This window comes from Mycteria americana, chromosome 8 (genome assembly GCF_035582795.1).
Source record: "Mycteria americana isolate JAX WOST 10 ecotype Jacksonville Zoo and Gardens chromosome 8, USCA_MyAme_1.0, whole genome shotgun sequence".
NCBI classification, from domain to species: Eukaryota; Metazoa; Chordata; class Aves; order Ciconiiformes; family Ciconiidae; genus Mycteria; species Mycteria americana.
Window position 1 is genome coordinate 48,766,935 of NC_134372.1, and position 20,866 is coordinate 48,787,800.

The 20,866-nt window shown below is 68.1% G+C and overlaps 3 protein-coding genes across 6 annotated transcripts; 2 read left to right on the forward strand and 1 right to left on the reverse strand.

The window, feature by feature from the left end:
- Positions 1-137: 137 nt before the first annotated feature.
- Positions 138-4,050, forward strand: CDK10 (cyclin dependent kinase 10). 2 transcript variants are annotated; one of them, XM_075511116.1, is made up of 13 exons: positions 138-253; positions 725-797; positions 1,032-1,103; positions 1,206-1,308; positions 1,465-1,546; positions 1,998-2,065; positions 2,374-2,426; positions 2,553-2,622; positions 2,755-2,814; positions 2,933-3,056; positions 3,131-3,270; positions 3,399-3,451; positions 3,523-4,050. In XM_075511116.1, exons 1-13 carry the CDS (start codon positions 158-160, stop codon positions 3,624-3,626), a joined length of 1,098 nt encoding a protein of 365 aa, XP_075367231.1. In that variant the 5' UTR covers positions 138-157; the 3' UTR covers positions 3,627-4,050. The 2 variants fall into 2 exon arrangements, with proteins under 2 accessions (XP_075367231.1, XP_075367233.1); XM_075511118.1 differs by lacking the exon at positions 2,755-2,814.
- A 1,044-nt stretch (positions 4,051-5,094) lies between these two features.
- VPS9D1 (VPS9 domain containing 1) lies at positions 5,095-11,853 on the reverse strand. 3 transcript variants are annotated; one of them, XM_075511109.1, is made up of 16 exons: positions 11,661-11,852; positions 11,208-11,280; positions 10,938-11,030; positions 10,675-10,837; positions 10,425-10,536; positions 10,192-10,254; positions 9,796-9,848; positions 9,631-9,718; positions 8,739-9,223; positions 8,411-8,540; positions 8,134-8,327; positions 7,967-8,048; positions 7,666-7,770; positions 6,488-6,607; positions 5,643-5,973; positions 5,095-5,546 (listed from the first exon to the last, which is right to left on the reverse strand). In XM_075511109.1, the coding sequence occupies exons 1-16, from the start codon at positions 11,781-11,783 to the stop codon at positions 5,230-5,232; spliced, it is 2,532 nt and encodes an 843-aa protein (XP_075367224.1). In that variant the 5' UTR covers positions 11,784-11,852; the 3' UTR covers positions 5,095-5,229. The 3 variants fall into 3 exon arrangements, with proteins under 3 accessions (XP_075367224.1, XP_075367225.1, XP_075367226.1); XM_075511110.1 differs by lacking the exon at positions 5,095-5,546 and adding an exon at positions 9,335-9,420 and having other exon boundaries at positions 5,835-5,973; XM_075511111.1 differs by lacking the exon at positions 5,095-5,546 and having other exon boundaries at positions 5,835-5,973; positions 8,411-8,536; positions 11,661-11,853.
- A 56-nt stretch (positions 11,854-11,909) lies between these two features.
- On the forward strand, positions 11,910-20,830 carry ZNF276 (zinc finger protein 276). Its single transcript, XM_075511113.1, has 11 exons — positions 11,910-12,143; positions 14,064-14,373; positions 14,478-14,530; positions 15,092-15,589; positions 16,574-16,652; positions 17,929-18,009; positions 18,415-18,525; positions 18,603-18,678; positions 19,113-19,230; positions 19,493-19,592; positions 20,037-20,830. Exons 1-11 carry the CDS (start codon positions 11,939-11,941, stop codon positions 20,320-20,322), a joined length of 1,917 nt encoding a protein of 638 aa, XP_075367228.1. The 5' UTR covers positions 11,910-11,938; the 3' UTR covers positions 20,323-20,830.
- The last annotated feature ends 36 nt before the right edge of the window (positions 20,831-20,866 follow it).

Sequence of the window (20,866 nt, forward strand, 5' to 3'; positions counted from 1 at the left end):
CGGGGTCTGCGGGGGCCGGTGGCAGGGCGCATGCGTGGGAGGTATGAGGGCTGCACAGCGCATGCGTAGAGGTGAGCTGCACGGCGGGCGGGGGCACTGCGCATGCGCGGGGGGCGGGGCTGGGTGCGCGGCGTCAGGGCGCCTGCGCGGGGCCGGCATGGCGGAAGGGGGCTCTGCCGAGGGGGAGCTGGAGCCGCTGCGGCTGCGGCGGCTGCGGGGCGAGGGCTTCTTCGAGGTGCCGGCGGCCGACCGGGTGAGGGGCCGGGGCCGCGCGGGCGAGCGCAGCGGGGTCTCTGGGGCGCGGGGAAGAGGCTCCCACAGCTCCCCCCCCTCCCCGGGGTTGTGCGAGGGCCGGCGGCCACCCAGGGTCCGCCCTTGCCCGGGCGGGCTGGGCGCGGGGAGCGTGCGGTGCCTGCGGACCCGGCCTGCGGGTGGCAGCAGCTTGTGCTGGGGACGGGGTGACGGGGTCGGCGTGCCGGCACGGGGCTGGGGGCGGGAGGAGCCGCCTCTGTCCCCGCCGCTGCCCGAGCCGGCGTGCCCGCCGTGGATCTGAAACGCGGGTTTGCTCCGTGAGCAGCGCTGCGCTCTGCCCGGCGGGAGGTAGGGGTGTGGCTGAAGGCGTTAGTCTGCCGCCGAGGTCGCGCGTCCCTGGGAAGGCCGGCGAGGAAGCGCTGAGGGCTGCCCAGAGCTAGCGCTCGCCTGTGACACGGCTCTTTGCGTCCAGCTGGGAAGATGCCGGAGCGTGAAGGAGTTCGAGAAGCTGAATCGGATCGGAGAGGGCACCTACGGCATAGTGTGTAAGTGCGGCGCTGGCTGCTCTCTCCGGGCCTGGGGCAGAGCCAGTTCTGGGGCGGAAGGAGGGGCTGCAGCCCCTCTGCCCGCATCGGGAGCGTGTCAGGCTGGGGCTGGGGGGTGCCGTTGGGAGGACTGAGGCTGAGAGGAGGCTCATCAGCGCGGGGGTCCCGCTGGCTCACGATAAAACCAGTGTTTGTTTTCTGGTGCCGGGCGCGTGGCCTGCGCTGCTCCTCCAGACCGGGCCCGGGACACCCTGACAGACGAGACCGTGGCATTGAAGAAGGTGCGGATGGACAACGAGAAAGACGGTAACAGAGGAGCAGGGGAGCCACGGCGCGGGCGGCTCCTACGGCGGGCGGGAGCGTGCCCGGCTCGAGGCCGTCGTGCAGCACGGCTGTTGCTCTCCGCAGGAATGCCCATCAGCAGCCTGCGGGAGATCACCCTGCTCCTGCAGCTTCGGCACCCCAACATCGTGGAGCTGAAGGAGGTGGTTGTAGGGAACCATCTGGAGAGGTGAGAGTCCCCCCTCTGTCCTCCCATCGTCTCCTGCCCTCGCTACCTCTCGGACCCTTCCCGGTCCCCTGAGCCAGCTCTCGCAGCACAGACCTGCGCTGGGACACCGCAGAGGCGTCCCGGGGGAGGCTCCTGACTGTGTCTTGTCTACGACAGTATTTTCCTGGTGATGGGCTACTGCGAGCAGGACCTAGCCAGCCTTCTCGAGAACATGCAGACGCCTTTTTCAGAGGCTCAGGTAAAAGTTGGGCTACGCTTTAGGTACGTCACTCCTGGGAGGGTGATGCCGCTCCAGCCAAAACGCACTGGCCACCAGCGTGGACTCCCCAGACTTTGTGATCCCTGGACCTTGTGCTGGGCTTCAGCAGGGCTGGGGAGCACCGGGTGAGCCGGGATTCCTGGGCTGCGTGGGGAGCGTGGGCTTAGCTGGCTCTCACAGTATGCTCCAAGGACTTTCCAGGCTGGGTTTTTGGGCTGCAGAAAACTGGCAGGGAAACAGAGCTGGGAGAAAACGTGCCCCAGACAGCCTGTGAGCTACTTCTGGGAGGACACGGGGACTGACGTGCTGCAGAGCAGTGACAGATGTGGCAGACCGCGGGGCACCCGAGTGGGTTTAAGCTCCGGGGGCGGGGGTTTGCCTGGCTGGTGCTGCTCTCGCAGAGGTTGATGTTCCTGTTCTCTCTCTCCAGGTGAAGTGCATCATCCTGCAAGTCCTCAAGGGCCTGCAGTACCTTCATGAGAACTACATCATCCACAGGTGGGAGCAGCAGGATGAATGTGGTGGGAAAGGGGATGCGGGGAGAAGGGGCTGAGCCCTCGGACCACGGTGTCCCTTCTTCGCCTCCCACGCCTGTGTCCGGCGAGCAAGGAGCACCGTGTGAATCCGTGGCTCCGTGTGGGAGTGCTGGCGGGGCAGGGATGCTGCCGGGTAACGAGATTTGCTTCTGCTCGTGACGGCTGAGCTCTGGGGCTCTGCAGCTGCCTGCGAGCCCTGGGGGAGCGCAGGTACGGGAGGAGCCGTGCCTGAAGGACGATGCTGACCTGCCGCTCTCTGTTCCCCGGCAGGGATCTGAAGGTGTCTAACCTGCTCATGACTGACAAAGGCTGCGTGAAGATAGGTGAGCCCCCGAAAACCGCCGGTCCAGCTCCCGCCGTGCCTGTGCCCGAAGCTCTCCCTCCGCTCCGTGACACGGTCGGAGCGAGGAGCTTGCCTGCCTCCTCATCTCGACTCTCCTCTGTTGCAGCCGATTTTGGACTGGCACGCACCTACGGGATGCCGCCGAAGCCGATGACCCCCAAAGTCGTCACGCTCTGGTGAGTGGTCGGTGCCGGGGGCCGAGCTGCGCTGGCTCGGGGTGACACGGGCGAGTCCTCACAGTGCGGTGGGGGCTTCCTTTGCGCCGGCTCCACCACGGTCCCCTTGAGACGGTGCCGTCCCCTGCGCAGGTACCGAGCGCCCGAGCTGCTGCTGGGGATGACGACCCAGACCACCAGCATCGACATGTGGTAAGGGGAGGGCAGGAGGGGGCCGAGGCCGGCCAGGCAGGGGCTGCAAACCCACAGGGGGGTCGATGGAGGGGCTTCTCCTGCCCCCGCCGACTCTTGCACGTCTTCTGCTCCGCAGGGCCGTGGGCTGCATCCTCGCCGAGCTGCTGGCCCACAAGCCGCTGCTGCCGGGCACCTCCGAGATCCACCAGATCGACCTCATTGTACAGCTCCTGGGGACGCCCAACGAAAACATCTGGCCGGTGAGAGCGGTCCCCTGTTTGCTGCCTGCTCTGCCCGCTCTCCCTGCCTCCGCCTCACGCTCCGTCCCCCTCAGGGCTTCTCCAAGCTGCCCCTGGCGAGTCAGTACACCCTGCGGAAGCAGCCCTACAACAACCTCAAGCACAAGTTCCCCTGGCTGTCGGAGGCCGGGCTGCGGCTGCTCAACTTCCTCTTCATGTATGATCCCAAGAAGCGGTAAGAGCCATCGGCAGCTCTGCGTGGGCAGAGGAGGAGGAAACCTGCCCGCGGCAGGGCTGTCCCCGCAGCTGGGGGCAGGTCAGCGCCTTCGGAGGGGTGCTTGCCATGTCCCCTTGTCCCCGCAGGGCAACGGCAAAAGACTGCCTGGAGAGCTCCTACTTCAAGGAGAAGCCCTTGCGTAAGTAAGCCCCCCACGGGGCAGGGCTGCGGCGCTCCGGGCCCCGCTGACCCCCCCTCTCTGCCCCGCAGCCTGCGAGCCGGAGCTCATGCCCACCTTCCCCCACCACCGCAACAAGCGGGCGGCCACCACCAGTGCGGGGACGGAGAGCCAGGCCAAGCGCGGCAAGCCCTGAGGCCCAGCCCGCGGGAGGAGGCATGGCACACGCCAGCCGGCATGGCTTTCCTCGGCAGAACGGCACCAGCAGCGCGGGCTCCATCCCCTCCTGGGACGGCTCCCGAATTCAATTCCCCCCACCGGCGCGGGGACGGCCGGGCTGCGGCGGGGGAGTGCCGCGACCCACCCCACGCACGCATCTTCTGCCCCGGCGCTGGACGGGCTCCGGCGCGGGGCTGGGCAAGGGCAGCCCCGGGAGCTGCGGGCGGGTTTCAGCCCTGTGCCTGCCTCCTCCCCGGGGTGGGAGAGAGGAGAGACGGGGCCAGGGCCCCCCCGGGGCTCGGCAGGGAGAGGCCGGGGCTGTCCCGGGGGGGCCCTAAGCCACTGCTGGCTGCGTGGGGTAACCCCGACTTTGCTGACAATAAAAGCACCTGCCAGCAGCAGCGGTGGGGAGTGAATCGCCTCGTCCCTTGGCTACAGCCGGGCCGGGAGAAGCCATGACCCTGCTCTGCTTCCCTTGTGCCACCGTCCAGCCCCAGGGGCCGGGGACGCGCCCAGGCTCTGCCTCCCAAAACTGGCTTTAAGCAGAGCCCGGCCCCGCTCTCCTGAGGGGCGAGAGCTGCTCCCGCAGGGCGACGTGGCATCGGACGGCACCGCAGGCCGCGTCCCTTCCCCGGGAGTGGGCACGCTCGGGCCGCTGCTCCCCCCGTCCGGGCAGGAGAAGACCACCAGCACCACCACGCTGCCAGGCAGCCGCGCTTTACTGAGATGCACCGAGCCGTTTACAAGGAGAGCGCCGGGGCTGGAGCAGGGGCCCGTCCTCCCGCAGCCCATCTGGTTCCTACCACCCCAGGGGCAAAGCAGAGCCCGGCACAGGCCCCGCTACCTCCCAGCGGGGCGAGTTCGGCGTCCCTCGGGCTGAGCGGTGGCTGTCCCCATCCCCTTCTGGCCTCGGGGGACGGGGGGACGGGCACAGCCAGCGGCAGCACCCCAGGGCTGGGGGGGGGGGCAGGCCCCGCTAGGACCAGGGGCTGGAGCCATCGGCCAGCAGCTTGTCCACCTCTGTCCGCTGCAGCCAGAGCCGCTGCTGCCTCTCGCTGCGCAGCTCCTGCCCGCGGTGGTGGCTGCGGCAGGCCTGCCCGGCCGTGCAGGCGCCGGCGTGGAGCTGCTGGCAGGTGGTGCAGCAGTAGGAGGGCAGCGCGCCCCGGCGCAGGCAGGAGTGCAGCTGGTAGCAGGGCAGCTCGGGGGCTTCCTGGGGGGCGGCGGGGGGCAAATCCTGGGGCAAATCCTGGGGCTTCCTTGGTACCTGGGGGCTTCTGCTCCCCGCAACCAGGGTGGAGAGCGTGCTGCCGGCCCCGCTGAACTCCTGCTCCTGGAAGAGAGGAGAGGAGGAGGAGGAGGAGGTGTCCAGGTCAGGCTTGCCCGTGGAGGGCAGCGGCTCCTGCCCACGCTCGCCATCTCCGCAGCGGTCCCAGCCCCTCTCAGGCAGGTCCTGAGCACCCCGTGGGCTGCCAGGGTCCCTCCACGGCGCTGGGGGGGCTGCGTCCTCTCCCCCCGTGTCCTCGGGGCCGGCTGGCGTCTCCCGGTAGAGATCCACGCTGTCACCGCAGGCGGTGGCCGCCTCACGCTGCGTCCCCAGCTGCTGCAGCCTCTCCACGCAGGCCTCCACGTCCCGGGACAGCCGGCGTGCCTCCAGCAGGTCCTCGGCACGCAGCCGGCGCGGCCGCAGCCGCAGCACCACCTCCGCCAGGATCTCGCACTCCAGCCGGCAGGCGAAGAAGCCGCAGGCGGCGGCGGCCAGCTCGGGCCCTGGGGCCGGCCGGGAGATGGCCAGGCAGTGTGGGTCGCGCCGTTCGTAGCCCAGCCGGCCGAAGCTCCGCACCAAGTCGGCTTCGGGGAGCGCCGGGCGCAGCAAGTGCACGTACGCGCCGGAGAAGGTCTGCAGCGAGAAGCGGGGCCACGGCTGGAGACGTCCCGCGCCCCCGCCCCGCCGGCACCCCCCCTCCCCGGCACCTCCCGGGCCGCGGGTCCTCACCTGGACGGTGCCGAACTCCTTGCGCCAGGGGAAGAGGTAGAGGTTGACGGCCGCCAGCTCCAGCAGCCGGAAGGCGCTGGCCAGGCCCCGCAGCGCCGATCCCGGGTCGGGGCGGCCCCGTAGCCCGCGGGCCAGCAGGGCGGGGGCATCGTCCTGCAGGGCCCCCAGCAGCGCCGGCTCCAGCCGCAGCCGCTGCCGCAGCCTCTCCCCGAAGGAGGGGTCGGAGCAGGCCCCGGCGCGGCCCCGGCGGAACTCCCGCTCCAGGCAGCGCCGGTACTCCTGCCGGTACTCCTGCCGGTACTCCTGCCGCAGCGCCGAGCCCGCGCACATCCTGGAGGTGCAGCAGCGTGAGCCCCCCGTCCCGGCCCCCCACGACCCGCTCCCGGGCCCCGCACCCTGGCACCCGGACCCCATCCCCTGCCCCCCCGGCACCGGCACCCCGCTGTCCCGCTCCCGGTCCCGCTCCCCCGGTCCCGTGTCCCCCCCCCCCCCCCCCCCCCCCACCTGCCGGCCCGGCCCCGCGCTCCGCACGGGCTCCCCTTCCGCTTCCCGCGCCACGCCCACCGCGGGCAGTGACGTCGCCGAGAGGGGCGGTGCCCGCCGGAGGCTCCGCCCTCCCAGGGGCGGGGCTGACACTGCGCCGACAGCGCCCCCCAGAGGCCGGGGGGAGCAGCGGCGCCCCGGGTCGGGGGGGGGGGAGGTGACACCCGTGGGACCCCCCCCGGGCCCGGGTCACCCCCCCCCCCAGCACGGCCCCCGGGCGGCTCGGGGCGGGGGGCTCAGCCGGTCCCGCCCCACGGGGACCCCCCCACCCCAGGGCCGCAGGGCCGGGGAGCAGCACCTGCCTGTGGGTGGCGAGGAGAGGAGAGGGTCCCCCGCTGCCGCCTCCTCACTGCAGGGACTCCACGTAGGACAGGGCGCTCTGCAGGGACGTCAGGCAGTACCCCTCCTCCCCGATCAGGTACCTGCACCGCACACCGCCACGGCCACCCCACCGTCACGGCTGGGACACCGCCGCCACGGCCACACCGCCACGGCCGCCACACCGTCACGGCCACACCACCACGGCCACCGCACCGTTACAGCCACACCGCCATGGCCACCGCACCGCCACGGCCACCACGCAGTCACAGCCACACTGCCACAGCCACCACACTGTTACAGCCACACCACCACGGCCACCACACTGTCACGGCCACACCGCCATGGCCACCGCACCGCCACGGCCACCACGCAGTCACAGCCACACTGCCACGGCCACCACACTGTCACAGCCACCGCACAGTCACGGCCACACCGCCATGGCGAGACCACCATCACGGCTGGGACAATGCCACGGCCACCACGCCATCACGGCCAGGACACCACCACAGCCACCACACCGTCACAGCCACACCGTCACGGCCACACCACCATGGCCACCACACTGTTACAGCCACACCACCACAGCCACCGCACCGCCACGGCCCCACCACCACGGCCACCACACTGTCACAGCCACCGCACAGTCACGGCCACACCGCCATGGCGAGACCACCATCACGGCTGGGACAATGCCACGGCCACCACGCCATCACGGCCAGGACACCACCACAGCCACCACACCGTCACAGCCACACCGTCACGGCCACACCACCATGGCCACCACACTGTTACAGCCACACCACCACAGCCACCGCACCGCCACGGCCCCACCACCACGGCCACCACACTGTCACAGCCACCGCACAGTCACGGCCACACCGCCATGGCGAGACCACCATCACGGCTGGGACATTGCCACGGCCACCAGGCCATCACGGCCAGAACACCACCACGCCATCGTGGCTGGGACACCGCCACGGCCACCGCACTGTCACGGCCAGGACACCGCCGCGGCCGCCACACCACAGCCCCGCACCCACAGGAGCCGCGGCTCCCACCCAGCTCCCCTCCAGCCCCGGCGGCCCTGTCCCGGGCGGGGGGACGGTGCCCCCGCCCCAGGGGTGCCGGCGTGGCGCAGCACCCCTTCCCGGGCGCCTACCCCTCGTGGATGAACTCCTCCAGGGCCGTGCACTCGGACAGCAGCTGGGGCAGCCCCGTCTGCAGCACCACGTAGGACAGGATGGGCAGCAGGTCGTCCGCCCCGCTGCCGGCAACAGGAACCGTCAGCCCCGCCGGCAACGGCGACCGGTGTCCCCGACACCCCGCCGGCAATGGGGAACCCCCAGCCCCACGTCCGCGGCGCGAGCAGAGGAGGGGCGAGCGCCCCGCTCCCCGTCGCGGCCCCGGCTCCGCTCTGCCTGCCCACGGGGCTGGCTGTCCCCCGCGCCCCCCGTACTCACATGGCGGCCGAGGCGGGGGTCCGGCCGTCCCGAGCGCCGCAGTACTCCTCGGCGCACTCGCAGATGCCGCGCAGGGCTCGCACTACGGCACAGAGCGGGCGCTGAGGGTCGCCCAGCCGCCCCCCCCAGAGCCCCCCGCCAGCCCAGACCCCCCCCCGGCCCCGCACCGATGCACTCCAGCTTCCTGCGGGGACAGGTCTCCAGCGGGATGAGGCGCAGGTCCTCGATGGCGGAGCCGTACGCGGGGCCGCTGGGGGCCGGGGGGAAGAGCCGGGAGGACAGCCCCATGTCGGCGGGGCCGGCGTGCCGATGCCGCTCCATGCTCCGGGCCAGGGCCGCCTCGCGGGGCCGGTGCACGCTCCTGCGGGCAGAGGGGCGAGGGGCTGGCGGGGAGGGGGCCGTGGGGGCCGCGGGGGGCCCGGCCCGGCCCCGGGGCCGCGGTACCTGTAGAGGGCCACCAGCGGGGCCCAGAGCGGGGGGAAGAAGGCTTCCTCCAGGCAGGCCAGGCACTGGTCCTTGCCGGCGGCGGTGTTCAGCCCCTCGAAGGCCAGCAGCGTCAGGGACAGCAGCCTGTCTGGGAAGGGACGAGTTACGCAGCACGCTCGGCGGGCGCCCGCGAGACCCCCCCCATCCTCCCCACCCTGACCCCGAGTCTGCCCAGGCTAAAGCAACGGGGTGCAGGGGGGTCCCTCTTCCCCCAGACAGCCCACGGCTGGGGACAGCCCCCGGCCGGCCCCTGCGGGCCCCCCCGACCTCGGCGGCCGACCCTCACCGATGGCGTTGTGGATGTCCCGCACGATGCCCTTCAGCTGCTCCGGCAGCGCCGACTCCTGCCCGGGGCCGGCCGGGGGCTCCGCGGGGGCCCAGCCTTCGGGCGACGCCAGGAACCGCTCCAGGTCCTCGAAGGAGCTCTCCCGCGGCGTCTGGGGGGCTGCCGCCGGCCCCGGCCAGCCGCCCTCCGCCCTTGGGGTGCCGGGGCCACCGTCGGCGAGGGGCGTGCTGGACAGGCTGTGCCGCAGCCTGGCCGGGCCGTGCTCGGGCACCGAGAACATGCAGTGGAGGCTGCGGGAGGCTCGGAGCCGGCGGCCCCCCGGCTCTGCGGGCAGCGAGCCCCCCGCGTCCAGCGAGAGGAAGGAGAGGCCGGTGGGGGAGGCGGGGGCGGCGTCGGCAGCGCTCCGGCTGACGGCCGGGTAGAGGCGGGCGTACACCGCACACTGCAGCTGCCGCAGGAGCTGGGCGATGGGGTGCTCGGGGAAGCTGGAAGCAGAGGAAAGGGGTGGGCGGGGGGGCGAGGGGCAGGCAGGGGGTACCGGCAAGCGGCCCCGGCCCCCTTGCGCCGAGCGGGGCCCTTCCCCACCCCGGTGCTACCTGAGGAGGCAGGAGAAGAGCCCCGACACCAGGGAGAGGTCTGCCGGGCTCCGCTTCAGTCTGGCCTTCCACTGCCTCGGCCAGTCCTGGGGAGCGGCGGCGGCCGGTCAGTGGGGATGGCACGGCACCCTGCCCCACGGCACGGCACCCTGCCCCACGGCGCCTGGGGACGGCACAGCACCCCGCCCCAGAGGGCGTCAAGGCCTCTCGCCCCACGGCACCCGAGGACAGCACGCATCCCGCACCCACGGCACGGTCCCCTGTCCCCACGGCAGCAGCCTCCGGCGCGTACTCACGTGGTCCTGCTCGTACTCGAGGATGGCGGCGTAGAGGGCTCTCTGCTCCTGCTCCTCGGGGGTGAGGGCCACGCTGCTGGAGAATCTCCTGGGGATGCAACGGTGCCGGGTGAGGGCACCGGCCAGGGTGGCCCCCGGGGTCCCCGCTGTGACACCCCCGCTCACCTGTTGGCAGCCTCCTGCAGCCGCAGCCGCCGCTCCTCCATTTTCCGCCGCAGCTGGGCCACGGCACAGTTAAGGCTCCAGAGCCCCCGCACCCAGCCAGCACCGCTCGCCCGCCGCCCCGGCACAACCCGCTGCCCCGGCACAGCCAGGGCGCAGCCAGGGCGCAGCCCGGGGGCCGGGATCGGCCCTTCTCCCACCTCATCCCCCCAGTCAGCCGGTAGCAGGACAGGACCGGGACCCCAAAACCCCGCGTGGGATCGGTGCAGCCCAGGGACAGGGGCCTGCAGCGGCGCGTGGGGCCGGGAGGCGTGGGGCAAGGTGCAGGCTGAGGCTCTGCCGGAGCCCGGTACGGCCGCGGGGCCGGTCCTCGGAGCTCTCCCCCGCCAGGAAGGATACGGTCTCCTCCCGGGCCTTGGCGATCACCAGGTTCTCCATCATCTGCCGCTGCAGGGACAGCGTCTGTGAAGCAGGCGGCGTGTTGGGGACGCCTGCCCAAAGCCCACGGCCCCCAGCGCGGCAGGCGTGGGGCAGGGGGTCCCCCAGGCACCGCAGGGACCCTCTCCCCGCCCAGCCCGCCGGACAGCAGCCCTCCCTCCCCGGCCTCCCACCCGGGGGGGGTCCCCACTTGCCAGGGAGGTCTTCTGCAGGGCCTGGCTGGGGTTCAGCCGTGCCACCCGCGCCTCGTAGGCAGCCTTCAGCTTCTGGTTCTGCAGAGACGCCTCCTCCAGCGGCGTCAGCTCCCTGCCGGGAACCGGCCCTCAGCACCCACCGCAGGGCACGGTGACGCGACCCGGGGCCCCTTCCCTGCCGTGCCCCCCCCCGCCTGGGACACCGGCAGAGCGGGGCAGACGCCAGCCCCCCGTGCCCGAGCCCACGTACTTCCGCACGCTCTGCGCCTCGGTGATCTGTAGCTTCTGGAAGATCTCCGGCGGCAGGAAGGGAGAGAGCTTCCCCCCCTCATCCGAAAAAACCCGGCGGTGCCTGGGGAGGGGAGCAGGGCCCCCGCTCCGCTCCCGCACGGCCGGTTTTGCCTGGGCTTTCCCTGGGGAGGGAAGGACAGGTCAGCTGCCCCCCCGCCACCAGCCTGGCCCCCGGGTGAGGGCCCAGCTCCCCGAAGCGGGACCCCCCAGCCCCTCGCTCACCCAGCGCCGCCGCGATGGACTTGACTCTCTCCAGGCACTGCTCCGCGAGCTTCAGCATCTTCGGGGTGTCGGGGGTGACCCCCTCGCTCCCGTCTGCGGGGAGGGGCAGGGTGTCAGGGTCGCCCGCCACCGGCCCCGGCTCGTTCTCCCGCCGTTCTGCCCCCCGTCCCCTGTCCACGGGGAAAGCGCCGTGGCAGGGGACCGGGGACCGGCGAGCGGGCACGGGGGGCCGGGGGGCTGCCGAGGGCACGGCCGGGGGTCCTGCCCGACCTGTCCCTGCCGCCTCCTCCTGCAGGGCCTGGGCGATGAAGGCGATGCTCTTCAGGTACTCCGCGTAGGCCTCCTGCCAGAGAGCGGGGGCTCAGCCGCGGCCCCCCCGGGCAGCCCCAGCCCCGCTGGCAGGAGGGAGGCGTCCCGGGGGGGCCGCGGCCCCCCGGCAGCACCGGTGAGACCCCCGCCACCCTGCGGGCCCCGCCGGCGGGGGAAGGGCAGGATCGGGCCCTTCCCCGGGGGTGGCGGGGCTCCGGGCGGGGCGGGGGGCGGCCCGGGGACCCCCCCAGAGCCCGCAGCCTGCCCGGGGTGTCTCCCCCGGCCTCGGTGGGACCGCGGCCCTCCCGGTGCCCCCCAGCGCCGGGGGGACCCAACGCGGAGGCCGGGCGCGGGGGTGCGGCGTGAGGCCGAGGCCCGGGGGTCCCGCCCCGCCCCGCCCCGCTCCGCGCTCACCCGCGGCCGCCCGGCGCTGTCCATCTCCAGGGCGCCGCTCGCCGCCCTCATGGCGGTCTGCAGGGCCCGGCCCGCCCCGGGCCCCCAGGGCCCCGCGGGCCCCTCGCCGCCCGCCGCAGCCATGGCGGCCGCCGCCCGGAACGGCGCGACCGGGCCGCGGGGCCGGGGGAGCGCGGCGGGGTCGGACCGGAGGCGGGGTCCTCCGGCCGGCAGGGGGCGCTGCGCCGGGCGGGGCGGGGCGGGCCGGGCCCGCGGCGGCGGCGGCGGCGGCGGCGGCGATGAAGCGCGATCGGCGCGGCCGGTTCCTGGCGGCCGCGGGCGGCCCCGGCGCGGCGCCCCCCGAGCCCCGGCGGCGCCCCGGCACGGCGGCCCGCGGGACCGAGGCGGCGGCGGCGGCGCGGCCCGAGCCCCCGGCGGGGTGGGCCCCGGCGGCCGCCGCCGCCTGGACACGGCCCGCCGCCCTCGGCGGGGCCCCGGAGGCAGGTGAGGCCCGGGCGGGGCGGGCCCGGGGGAGGCCGGGCCGCGGGCGCTGCCCCCGCGGGGGAAGGCGGGTGGGCCCGGCGCGGCCCAGCCCCGGGCGAGGCGCCGGCCCCGCCAAGCCCCGTGGCGGGAGCGGAGCGGGGTCACGGCTCGCAGCCGGCGCGGCCCGGGGCAGGGGGCCGGCGGCCCTCGGGCGCGGCGGGAGCAGCGTCCCGGAGCCGCTGTCGGCCCTTCCCGCCGCCGGGCCGCTCCTCGCGGTGGGGGGACCGGAGCCGCTGCAGGGGGGCACCGGCGGGTCGGGGCGTCCCGGCCCGGGAGCGGCGCGTGGCCCGTGCCCCGCCGCACGCGGCTCCCCGGGGGCCGGGCGCCCACCGGGACGGGCTGCGGGTGGGTGCGTGGGTCCCGGCCGGCGTGAGGCCTGGCACGGCCGAGCCCCGCTGCCCCCTCTCCCCCCACCGCGAAGGGGCTGTCCCCTCTGCCGGGGAGCTGACCGCCGTTCCCGGGGCTCCGTGCCACCGGCAGGCGATCGGGCGGTGGATGTGCCCCCGTGCCGGGGCCCGGATCCGCTCGTTCGTGCGGAGGGGCTTCACCTCGGAGGAGCCGAGGCTGCCGGTGTCGGTAAACAGCGAGGTAAGGAGGGACGGCCCGGGGGGAGCGGGCGGGAGCTGAGCCTCCCCCCCCCCCCGTTACCCCACGACCTCAGCCTCGTGGGGTGGCACCTCCTGGGTGCTCCGCCGTTGCCTGGCCCCGGTTCGGAGGCGGCCGATAGCCGGACGTCGCGCTGCCGGCGCGGCTGGGGGCAGGAGATAAAGTTTGATCATCAAACGGTTCGAAGTTGGGTGTCCGAAGAGAAACCACCGACGGCGGAGGAAGCGCTCGCTCGGCGGCAACGGCTGCGCTGCCTCGGCCGGGCACACGCCGTCCCTCCCGCCCCGCCCGGGGGGGGCTGTCAGCCCTCCGAAATGCTCACCCCCACGTGTGCTGCCCTTCCCCGCCTCTGTCCCCTCCCCAGGGGCTCTGCAGGCTGTCCCCACCGGTCTCCGGGGTGCGGTGGGACCCCAAATCGCTCTGAAGGCTGTTTGTGCGGTCTCGGCGACGGCTGGGGGGCTGCAGGCGGGACCCTGCTCCCTCCTCGTCCCCGGCTGGGCGGGCCGGAGGGTTTAGAGCGCAGCTGCATTGCATCAAGGCCGGGAAGAGGCTGCGTCGGGGAGTTTTCCCCGCGCTGGCAGACGGTGAGGGTGCAGCGGGGAGGGATGGAGCCCTGCTCCGCAGAGCAGGGGTGTCGCAGGCCGGGGAGGGAGGCAGCCGGGCGGGGGAGCGGCGCGGTCAGTGAACCCGGAGCGGGAGAGATGCTTTGCATCCTGCTCTGCTGCTCCGGGTCGGCCTCGCTCCCGGCTCAGGAGCTGCGGCAGCTCCTTGTCCCCAGCTCCCTGCCCCGCTCCAGGCTGCCGGGCACCATCGGGGTGGCGGAGAAACGGCGAGCCTCGGAAGAGGCCCGCGGAGGCTGAGGGACGCGGCCGCTGGCTATAAATACTTTGGAGATAAACGCCGGGGAGGGAGAAGAACTGCTTAAGCCGAGGGACGGACAGTGTTGGCAAAAGCACCGACGTGTGCGAGGAAGCCCCGAGAACGCCGCAGCGGGGAGGAGGTTCCTCCGCTGGGGCAGTTGGGCTGGAAAAGCTGATTTTAGGGTTAGTCGGTCGTCGTGCGGTGCCCTGATATGCGGGGGGGGGGTTACAGGGAAGGTCTCTCCCTGGCTGGCTTTTCTGCGCTCGTGCTGAAGGCAGGGCTTCGGAGGCAGCCTGCTGGCTTGGACCGAGGGAAGGGGAACACCTTCCAGCACGCCGGTGCCTTCAGGCCGTAGCCGGCGGCCGCGCTCTTGCGGCAGGCACCCAGCGGCCGTGTTCAATCCTTCTCTGGCAGGAATTGGCAGAGCCCTGAGCACCGGGTATTGTCGCCTCTGCCACGGGAAGTTCTCCTCCAGGAGCCTGCGCAATGCTTTCGGGAAGGTGCCTGTGATGGGGGAGAACTCGGAGAAGCAGCGCCGCGTGGATCAGGTCTTCTTCACCGACTTCCAGCGGCTGGTCGGCGTGGCGGTGCGGCAGGACCCCGCGCTCCCCCAGTTCGTCTGCAAGAAATGCCATGCCCAGTTCTACAAATGCCGCAGCGTCCTCAGGACGTTTATCCAGAGGGTGAACGCGTCTCCCACGGGCCACGTCAAGTCGAAAGGAAAGTACGTTGCGTTTCTTTCTTCCCGGGAGTAGTAAATTGCCGTGTGTTGGCACGTGGTCCTTCCGTAGCCCCCGAGACCCCACTGTGCTCTTCTGGCTTTTGCAGGAGCGGCGCGGCCCAGGCCCAGCCGGGCGCGGAAGGAGGTGCCTCCTGTCTGGGTGAGTGCCTGCTCCCGGAGCTGCTTGCCTTTTCTTTCGGCGATAGCGTCTGTGAAGGGCTGGGTTTTATGGGCGTTGAGGAACGACCACCCGGCAGGGCGGTTCCTGCGTCCCTCGGCGCAGCCGTGCCCTGCTCTGGCCGGTTACGGTTCCCTTTCCGTCCTCCCCGGCACCGGCTGCCCTGAGCTGAGCTGAACGGGCGCGGGCTCACGCGGGGAGTACGAAGAGCAGGCAGAGCGGGTTTGGGTGGCAGTGCCAGGCCTGCCAGGACGCTGGGGGGCCATCGGAAATACACTTTCAGCTGTAAAAAAACACTTTCAGCTGTAAAATCGATGATATTGGCGGTCGATGGGACCGCTCCCACCCGAATCCATCTGGGTGCAGCACCTTTAGGGTGTCTCCCGCCTGCCTTCTGACGCAGAAGCGCAGGGCAGGAGCGGGTCCGCAGCCCTGTCCCCTCGCCGGGGGGGAGCGGGTCCCTCCCTGTCCCTCCCCGCGGCTGGCTGTGCCCTTCGCTGGCGCAGGGGACTGACCGCGTGTGCCGCCTGTCTCCTCCGACAGTCGACCTGATCACCTCCAGCCCCCAGTGCCTGCACAGCCTGGTGACGTGGACGCACGCGCACGCCGGGAGCTGCCCGTCGGTGCCCAGCCTGCAGAGCGTGCTCTCCTCCGAGTACTGCGGCATCATCCGCGCCGTCTGGGGCTGCGGGGACGGGCACGACTACGTCATGGATACGGATTCGGACTGTAGCACGGTGCTTGTCGACAACGCCTTGTCTGTCAAACGGGAGTGGAACAAGAGCACGGCGCAGCGCTTGACTGACAATGGGGCAGGGGCAGACAATGCCGAGGCTGTTTCTGCTCCCAAACCCCAGCATGCTCCAGCAAGGACAACTCCTTGCCAGCAGCCCGCAAACAAAGGGACCACATCGGTGCCACTGAACGTGGAGAATGAGCCGCCGCAGAACAGGGATTCATCTCACTCGCAACTGGACAGCACGGCCTCCTTACAGGAGAAAGCCCTGCCGCAGCCCGTGTCGCCACTGAGCAGTGCCACAGGTAAGGGATTTGCCTTCCGATCTCCCTCCAGGCCTCTGGGGAAGGGCAAAGAGCCGGAGAGCTGGCCCAGGGAGCGATGGCGGGGCTGGGCCCCCTCCTGGGAGGCTGCCGCTCCTCAGGGAGGACGCAGACCCCGGCTGGGGAGCGCAGGTTGCCCAGAGAGTCACCTCTGATCGGGGATACTGAGCCTCGCGGAAGGGAAGGGGGAACTCGGGTTCAGCCGACCACGTCACGCAAAAAGAGCCCGTCTCCTCGCCCTGCGCGCTGTTTCCCCCTCTGATAGAGGGGCCGAGACTTGGGCGTTCCTTAGCCCAAGGTCTCCTCCTGGCTGGAGAGACCCTGCTGCCTTGCTCTTGCCGGGGGACGTGCGCCTGTCGAGCGGCGCAGGACGGTCGCTGGTTCTCCGGCACCACGTTTGCCAGATGTTTCTTTCTGCTCAATCCAAGTCTGCCGGCAAGGAGGGGTTTCCCCTGCCCCGCTGCGGCTGCAGGTGATGCCGAACAGCAGGAGCCCCTCCTGTCCGCAAAGGAGAGTTGCCGGGCGGGCTTGCTCGTGGGCCGAGTTAACGTGGGTTTACTGCTGAACCCCCCCAAACGCCACTTCCAGAAGAGAGGCATTAACAGCGATTTTGAGTTACAGAAGTCGGGCTGTGTTTGGCTCTGACAGCCACGGGAGATGTCCGCTGCTGGGACTCACCCGGGGACGAGTCTTTTGGTTACGGAGCAGGTGTCATAGGGGAAACCAAAAGATGCTCGTGGGAACGCCAGGGTGAAGGCTCTCCCGTCCCTGGGGCGCAGGGAGAGCGGTCTCCGAGCGCACGAGACGCGGAGTTTGGTTTAAATAATCATTCACTTGTCGTGGAGCGCGCACTTCCACGTGGTATGAGCGAACCCGGAGCGGTTGGTTCCTTCTCAGCAGCTGTCTCCGCTGGCTTGTTTTTGCTGCTTTTCCTTGTAACGCACCGTGTTCTCCTTCATTCCCTAGGACAGTTGAGTGGGAAGCAGGTTCTGTCTGCAACGTCGGATGAGCGGGTAAAAGACGAGTTCAGTGACCTTTCTGAGGGGTGAGAGAAGAGTGGGTTTAAAATAGCCTAAATGTCTTCTTTGCGAGTATGAAATGACCCGCCTCGGAGAGCTCTTTCTCCACGAGTAACCTGGCCCTCGAGGCCCCTCGGAACCGGCGTCAGAGGCGCAGAGCGGTGGCTCTGCGGCGGCTGTGATGAAGCTCACGCCGCTGACGCGCCGAACTCCCCTCCTCGCTGCCTCTGCTGCAAGGGGGGGGGTTTGCACAGCGGCGTGCGTGCGTTTGCACGCGCCCGTGCTCTCTGCGTTTGTTGGCTGCTTCCAGCAAACCCGGTCCTGTTTTCGTTCAAGGACCCTCTCTGCTCTGGGGAAGGAACCGTGCGGGGGGCGGCGGGGGCTTGCTCGGTCCCGGGCGGTGGCGGAGCTGCTGCTCCAGCCCCTCGCCGGGGCAGGCTGCCCAGAGCTCCTGGGAGCAATTCCCCTTCACGGCTGCTGCGGGCTGGGGCTGCAGAAGAGCGGTCGGTGCAGGAACGCAGGCAAGGGGTGGCACTCGGAGAAATCGCCCCGTTTGCTCACAGGGAGAGTGATGAAATGGGAAGCGGGAATGGGAGGGATGCTGGCAGCTTAGCAGTCTTTATGATCAAAGATTGGGCTAAATCCTTCAAACGTAGGTATTTAAAGTGAGGGTTGTAAATAACTGATAATTGAGTCCAGTCATTCTGAGTCTAAAGTACCAACTGGCCGAGTGCGGACTTATTTCAGTGTCAGCTAAATCTGTCAGCTGTCACATTAAAAGCACCGCAACAATTTATTGCCTGTTTCCTGGCTTCAGAATTAATTGCTTCTTGTATGGCTTAGGACTTAAAAGGAGGAAAAAAGAAAAACCCAAACCTACGTGGCTGCTACGTATGAGGAAATACAGAATGACCTGCAGCTTAATTAACCTGCGCCAGACAATTATATTACATTCTTGCTCTACAAAATTACTTCTCCCAGTATAGAAAGCGGTGGCAACATCCCTCAGCAATGAATAGATCTTTTCAGTAACAGCCGTTTTTTGTTCTCCTGACAGTGGTTCAATTATTCTCACAGAGATCTAGTCCTAAAAGGACCTGATTTTGCTGTTTGCTGTGTTCACCGGTGCTGTATTTGCTTGGGGAGATTACGGGGGAGGAGAACACGTGGAGCCTCGGCTGCCGTGCCGTGGGGGAGATGGATGCACTGGGAACAAAGAACACGTATTGCTGCTGCCACAGGCGCTGGTGCTGAAGCGCCAGCCCGGTGCTGTGTCGGTAAAAGGCATCTTCTCTCTCTCAGGGACTTCTTGAGCGACGATGAAAATGAGAAGAGAAACGTGCAATCTTCAGATGACTCCTTTGAGCCTTACCCCGAAAAGAAGTAAGGGGCTTAGCGCGTGGTTAGCAGAGCTCTCTGCGCGCGAGCGGGAGGGCTGGTGCCCACCTCCGCTCTGCTTGTGCCGGGCTGGACTCAGCTGGGCCAACACCATCGCTCTCCTTTATGGCCTCAGTTCTCTCCCTGTCCCTGCCTGGAGGTGACAGCGCTGCCCCAGCACCCATGTTCCCCGAGCTCCCCATCGGGTTGAAGCCGGGTCACATCCCTCGTCCTCAGGCCCGGCACTAATTACCGAGCGTGGCTCACGCGTACCTGACGGTGTGCGTGCTCCTGCTTTGCCAGGTCGAGCTAAGCCATCAGACCAGGTGTAACACTCGGGGACGATTAGGCAGGAGAACTAAAACCACTATCAAGTATTAAACCACTGTCCTTCCTTGTTCCTTCTTGGAGGGTTTCTAGCAAGAAAAGCGACAGCAAAGAAGCAAAGAAGGCGGAAGAGCCCAAAATAAGGAAGAAGCCGGGGCCTAAGCCAGGCTGGAAAAAAAAAATCAAATGTGAAAGGTAATAAGGAGCAGGCGGCGGCTGGGCAGCAGCCCCGTGCTCGGCACGCTGGCTGACGGCAGGCCTCTGCTTTGCAGGGAGGAGCTGCCTACCATTTACAAGTGTCCTTACCAGGGATGCACGGCTGTCTACAGAGGGGCGGATGGCATGAAGGTGAGTTCAGGGTTTGCTCCTGTCTCAAACCTGTCGCTTTGAGTGTTAGAGAGCAGTTTCCATATGAGGAGAGGACCTGTGACAGATTTAATTCACCGCCTAGCTCCGCAGGAGGCAGAAAGTGACTAAACGAAGCAGTTAGAGGCCTTTTTCCGTGTTCCCAAAAGCAACAGGAGCTGCTCTGGCTCTGTGTGCTCCTCCTGTTCTGGAAGTCTGCCGCTGGCTCGGCAGAGGCCTTGGAACAAGCTCCGCTGTGTCCTGTTAAAGCCCCTGCTGCCAGGCATAGACTTGGATGCAAGCCTCTGGTTTTTCCACAGTGAAGCAGCGCTGATGCACAAGCCTGCCAAGATGGGGGTCTCGTTTATTGGGGGATCCAAGTTTTTCACTGGGGAAAATGCAGCCCAGCCGTTAGAAGCTCTGTCCTTTCTTTACAGAAACACATCAAAGAGCATCACGAAGAGGTTCGGGAGAGGCCTTGTCCTCATCCTGGCTGCAACAAGGTGTTCATGATTGATCGGTACCTACAGCGTCATGTGAAGCTCATTCATACAGGTGCGTCCCAGCAGGCTCTGCTCACACCAGGCACTGGTGTTACAAACACCCAACGATTCATCGCGCAAGGCCTGGGCAAGACGCCGTGCGGGGTGTAGAATGGTCTGCCTTGCCTGTAAACCTGTAACAAGCCATCACGCGGGGGCACGTGAGGCAGGGGGAGGAATTCAGGCTCCAGCAGTAAGCGTGGGCAGCCGGTGTATGCGTTTCGCATACTAAGAAATCAGCAGAATCGGTGACTCTCTCCCTTTTTACATTGCAGAGGTACGTAATTATATCTGTGATGAATGCGGGCAGACCTTTAAGCAACGCAAACACCTCTCGGTCCACCAGATGCGGCACTCGGGAGCAAAGCCCCTCCAGTAAGTGCACACCAACCATCCGTCCGAGGCTACGAAAAGGGATAGAAGGGGTAGTGAAGTTCTGCTGAGCTCTCGCGGTCGCTGACCTCAGCACAGTAATTCTGTGACACAAACCCTGTAGCTGGCAGTGTCCTGGCTGCATCACTTGAAATGTTCATCCACAACGCGTGCTCCAGCTCCAGAGCTTCCCGGTGCTGAGTAGGTCTTGCAGCTCCTTTGATCCTGCTGCCCTTCAGAGTTCAGCAGGTGAATGCTCAGCTCCCAGCCATGAGCTGCAGGCCTGAGGGGGAAAATCGTGTTGCATGACCAGGGTAGCTGTAGCTGTCATGAGCAAGCAGCTCTGAGGCTGCGAGTGTCTTCTCATGGGCTTATTCTGTGTGACAAAGAGCAAATGTCACAGCTGTGGCTTTGGGGTCAGTGCTAAGCCCCTGCTTTGCCTTGCAGGTGCGAAATCTGTGGTTTCCAGTGCAGACAGCGAGCATCGCTCAAGTACCACATGACCAAACACAAAGCTGAGACGGAGCTGGAGTTTGCCTGCGACCAGTGTGGGAAGCGCTTTGAGAAGGCCCATAACCTTAATGTCCACATGTCCATGGTGCACCCTCTGACCCAGACTCAGGACAAAGCCAAGCCACTGGAGCCAGAGCCCATTCTCCTCCTAAATACTTCAGGGACTTCAGAAAGCCAGGCGGTAAAGCCAGAAGTGACTGCACAGCAGGAGCCCACCTGAGGGGGGACAGGGATGCTTTCCCAGTCCAGCCCTGTAGAAACCATATGGCAGAGTGGAGATTTTTAATCTACATTTTAGTCTCCCAAAGAACTCAGTGGAATTAGCTTCAGCTTGCTCAGAAAAAGCTTGTTATCATGCTGTGATTCTCCATGCTCACGTCTGATTCAGCAGTGTTGTACTAAGAGTCTGTCTAATCCAAGGGGAATGGATGTTCGGCAGCACCCCTTCGTGGTCCCCCTTCTCCCCACGCACACAGTTCTCGAAACAGTTGCTCACAACTGTTCCCGGCCTGCACAAGCTGCTGCCTGTACAGAAGTGCCCTCAGGTGGCTGTAAGGGTACATAGGACAGCGAAGCAACTTTAAGCAGACATTTTGCTTGAAAAACAAACAAACAAACAAAAAATTATGATTCCCAAAGCAAGTCTAAATTGAAATTTGTAACCTACTTTTTATTGTAACAAGAGCTTCATGGTTATGCTTGTAATAAATTATTTACAAAGTAATTTGAAAGAAACGGCACTGGTGGGAAAGGTAGCACCTTGT